The 2,975-nt window shown below is 46.0% G+C and overlaps 1 protein-coding gene across 1 annotated transcript; it reads left to right on the top strand.

Moving 5' to 3' along the window:
- The first annotated feature begins 508 nt into the window (after positions 1–508).
- Positions 509–1,762, top strand: foxe3 (forkhead box E3). The gene has a single exon (XM_030082731.1). The coding sequence runs from the start codon at positions 509–511 to the stop codon at positions 1,760–1,762; it is 1,254 nt and encodes a 417-aa protein (XP_029938591.1).
- Positions 1,763–2,975: the final 1,213 nt, after the last annotated feature.

Here is a 2,975-nt window from a genome sequence, read left to right on the forward strand (position 1 = left end):
GACAGAGAAGGGATTTCCAGAAAATCTCCTGTGTTTCCACCATTAGACCTCACAATGTATTGAGTCAATGCGAATGTTTGACCATGTTTTCAGTTGTCTAGGTCATATACAATGATCTCTCAGATTAGGTGATGGAAGTTAATCCAACACTGTAACGCTATAAAGACAGTGTAACTCTTATCATCCTGATCCAGTGGTGAATACAGCCTTTTGTGCGCGGCCAGAGGTGGATGTGGAGAGAGTGGGTGGCTCCATCGTCACAGGAGACCCTGTGTCGTCATTCCCAGCCTGTCTTATAAAACTGTCAAAGCATTTCTCTCACCTGGACTGACACGCACCGCCCCAAAAAGCAGCGCATGCTTCTTCTTCTTCTTCTTCTTCTTCTTCTTCTTTTTTTTTTTACTCAGATAAAAGTAAGTGGTGAAATACGCTTTTAGTTATTTTCGACGGGTCTCAATCCCCCTGTAATTCATTACCGCTAAAAGACGAGAGAGATATTGTTTCTTTTATGAATCTAGCAAGTTATTCTTACTTCTCTGGCATGTGCAACATGACCGCAGAGCACTCGCCCGCCGAGGCAAGTCCTGTGGTCATGTCTCCAAATATGAGCCTGGACTCTCCTCTGCCTCCGCCGCCTCTGATGCTGCAGGCGCGGTCGAAGGACGGTGTTTTGATCAAGTCTGAGCCGCGGGGGAGCAGTCCCAGCACGGAGGATGGAGCCGCGCTGGTGCAGACGGAGGACCACCTGCCCACGGGCAGTCGCCGCAGGAAGAGGCCAGTCCAGAGGGGGAAGCCCCCCTACAGCTACATCGCTCTCATCGCCATGGCCATAGCCAACTCCCCGGAGAGGAAGCTCACCCTGGGGGGGATTTATAAGTTCATCATGGAGCGCTTTCCTTTCTACAGGGAGAACTCCAAGAAATGGCAAAACTCGATCCGCCACAACCTGACCCTCAACGACTGCTTTGTGAAGATACCCAGAGAGCCCGGGAGGCCGGGTAAAGGAAACTACTGGACATTAGACCCCGCAGCTGAGGACATGTTTGACAACGGAAGCTTCCTGAGGAGGAGGAAAAGATTCAAGCGCACAGATGTGAGCACATATCCTGGGTACATGCAGAGTTCCAGCGCCTTCACCCCAACACCAATGGGAAGGCCATCGTACCCCAACACGCTGTACGCAGGGATCGGGTCCGGCTATGGCTCACAGCTGACCACCGCATCCCCTCATCCGGCCATGTTGCATCATTACCAGACCTCCACCGGAGTGGGCCAGGGACAGCCGCGCATGTTTAGCATTGACAACATCATTAGTCAGCAGACGGTGGTCCAGGGCGGACCGGGTGGAGATCTCAACTCGCAAGGTCTGGGGCTGGGCGGAGGAGACCTGGGCTCCATGAGCTCCAGCTGCTCGGTGGCGGTCACAGACCCGTCGACGTGCTTCCAGACCCAGACTGTCAACCCTTCGGCGAACATGCTGGGCAGAAACGCTGGCAGCCTGTCATCCAACCTGACTGCAGGGTACCCCTACTCTTCTCCGGGCTCCCCTCCAAACCTGACCACCATGAGCCAGTCCGGGTTCTCCCCGGGGAGCTCTCAGGTGTACTGTTCGGGCAATCGGCTGTCACTGCCCGCTCTGCGCCCCAGCTCCTGTGCGGAGCACACGGAGCAGCTGCTGGGCCTCTCCAGCCCCATGAACTCCTACAACAACACCTACATGAGGCAGGCCAACTTTGCTTCAGGGCTGGAGCGCTACATGTGAGCTCTTATAGCTGACATAAACAACAGCAACAAGAAAAACCCTACACCCAAAGTAATTATATATAGGAAAGACCTGTCAAGAGTAAATTACAGCAACGTGCCACCAATGAAAATAACCATTGCTGGAGATGTGAATAGTCAGAATGTTACACCTGTCAAGTTCATTTCATGCAGTAATTTTGACAATTTATTTGTTGTCAAGTTAAAAAAGACGTGTTACAATATGACCGAGCCTCTTTATAAAACATTCCTACTTATCAGTTACAAAGCCATTTTGATAAGTTCGATGCATGGAGTTACTAAATGTGTTTTTTACTGTTCCACCGTGGTTTGTTTGGCTTGTATTTGTGTTTTTAGAATGCGTTTACATGTTTTTATACCATTCAGCTTCTGTTTGTGTGGATGTAAAAAGTTTATTAATGTACATACAACTGTCCCTTGAAATAAAATTATTTCTACAGTGTAATGAAATCAGTCATAGTCGGCTTTATATTATATCATGATGGGTCATGGTTATATACTGATGTAACGTTTCAACACAATAGACACGCTTCTCCATTCACCACTTTTTTATGAAAGCGGTAAGTGCGTCAAGTGAGCTTGTGCTTCCCAATCTGAAATTTTATCCACTGATTAATATTGAAGACGACTAAAACCACCCGCTCACAATTTCTTTATGAAATTTATTTCAGACAATAGCAACGTTTAGTCTGCAGGGGGTTTAAGTAACGGAGTTACTTTATTTCAAATGAATAGCCAATTTTGGAAGGCTTGTTATTTTTACTCCCTAAATGTGAACACAAATAGACTTATATCTATACTTAAAACTCCTTACATCCTCCAAACTGTTTTATTATCTATTTCAACCTCTTACAGTGATGACTGAACTTCCTATTTCAAAATCATAAGAGAATGATTTAAGATGGATTCAGTTTTATGATGGATAGTTTACTTGTAGCTTGTGCTTGAGACGGCCTCAATTTCACATTGTATTCTAGTTTCACCTTCTCTTCATTGTATTTTTCAAACCATATTAAATGGAGCTGTCTGTTGTAAAAAAAAAAAATATCTTTTCCCAAAACTGAAGACTGCCAGGTGGAAAAGTTTTAAAAATAATACTTTTATTTTTACTTTACTTGCATAGATGCAGATCCACCACTTTTGTGCGGGTGTTCCGTCACAATAACAACAGTTCATTTTCTTTTCCAAAAGTG

This window comes from Salarias fasciatus, chromosome 23 (assembly GCF_902148845.1).
Source record: "Salarias fasciatus chromosome 23, fSalaFa1.1, whole genome shotgun sequence".
NCBI lineage: Eukaryota > Metazoa > Chordata > Actinopteri > Blenniiformes > Blenniidae > Salarias > Salarias fasciatus.

Coding starts and splice junctions, on each gene's coding strand:
- foxe3 (XM_030082731.1), top strand. CDS start 509: ATGAATCTAGCAAGTTATTCTTACTTCTCTGGCATGTGCAACATGACC.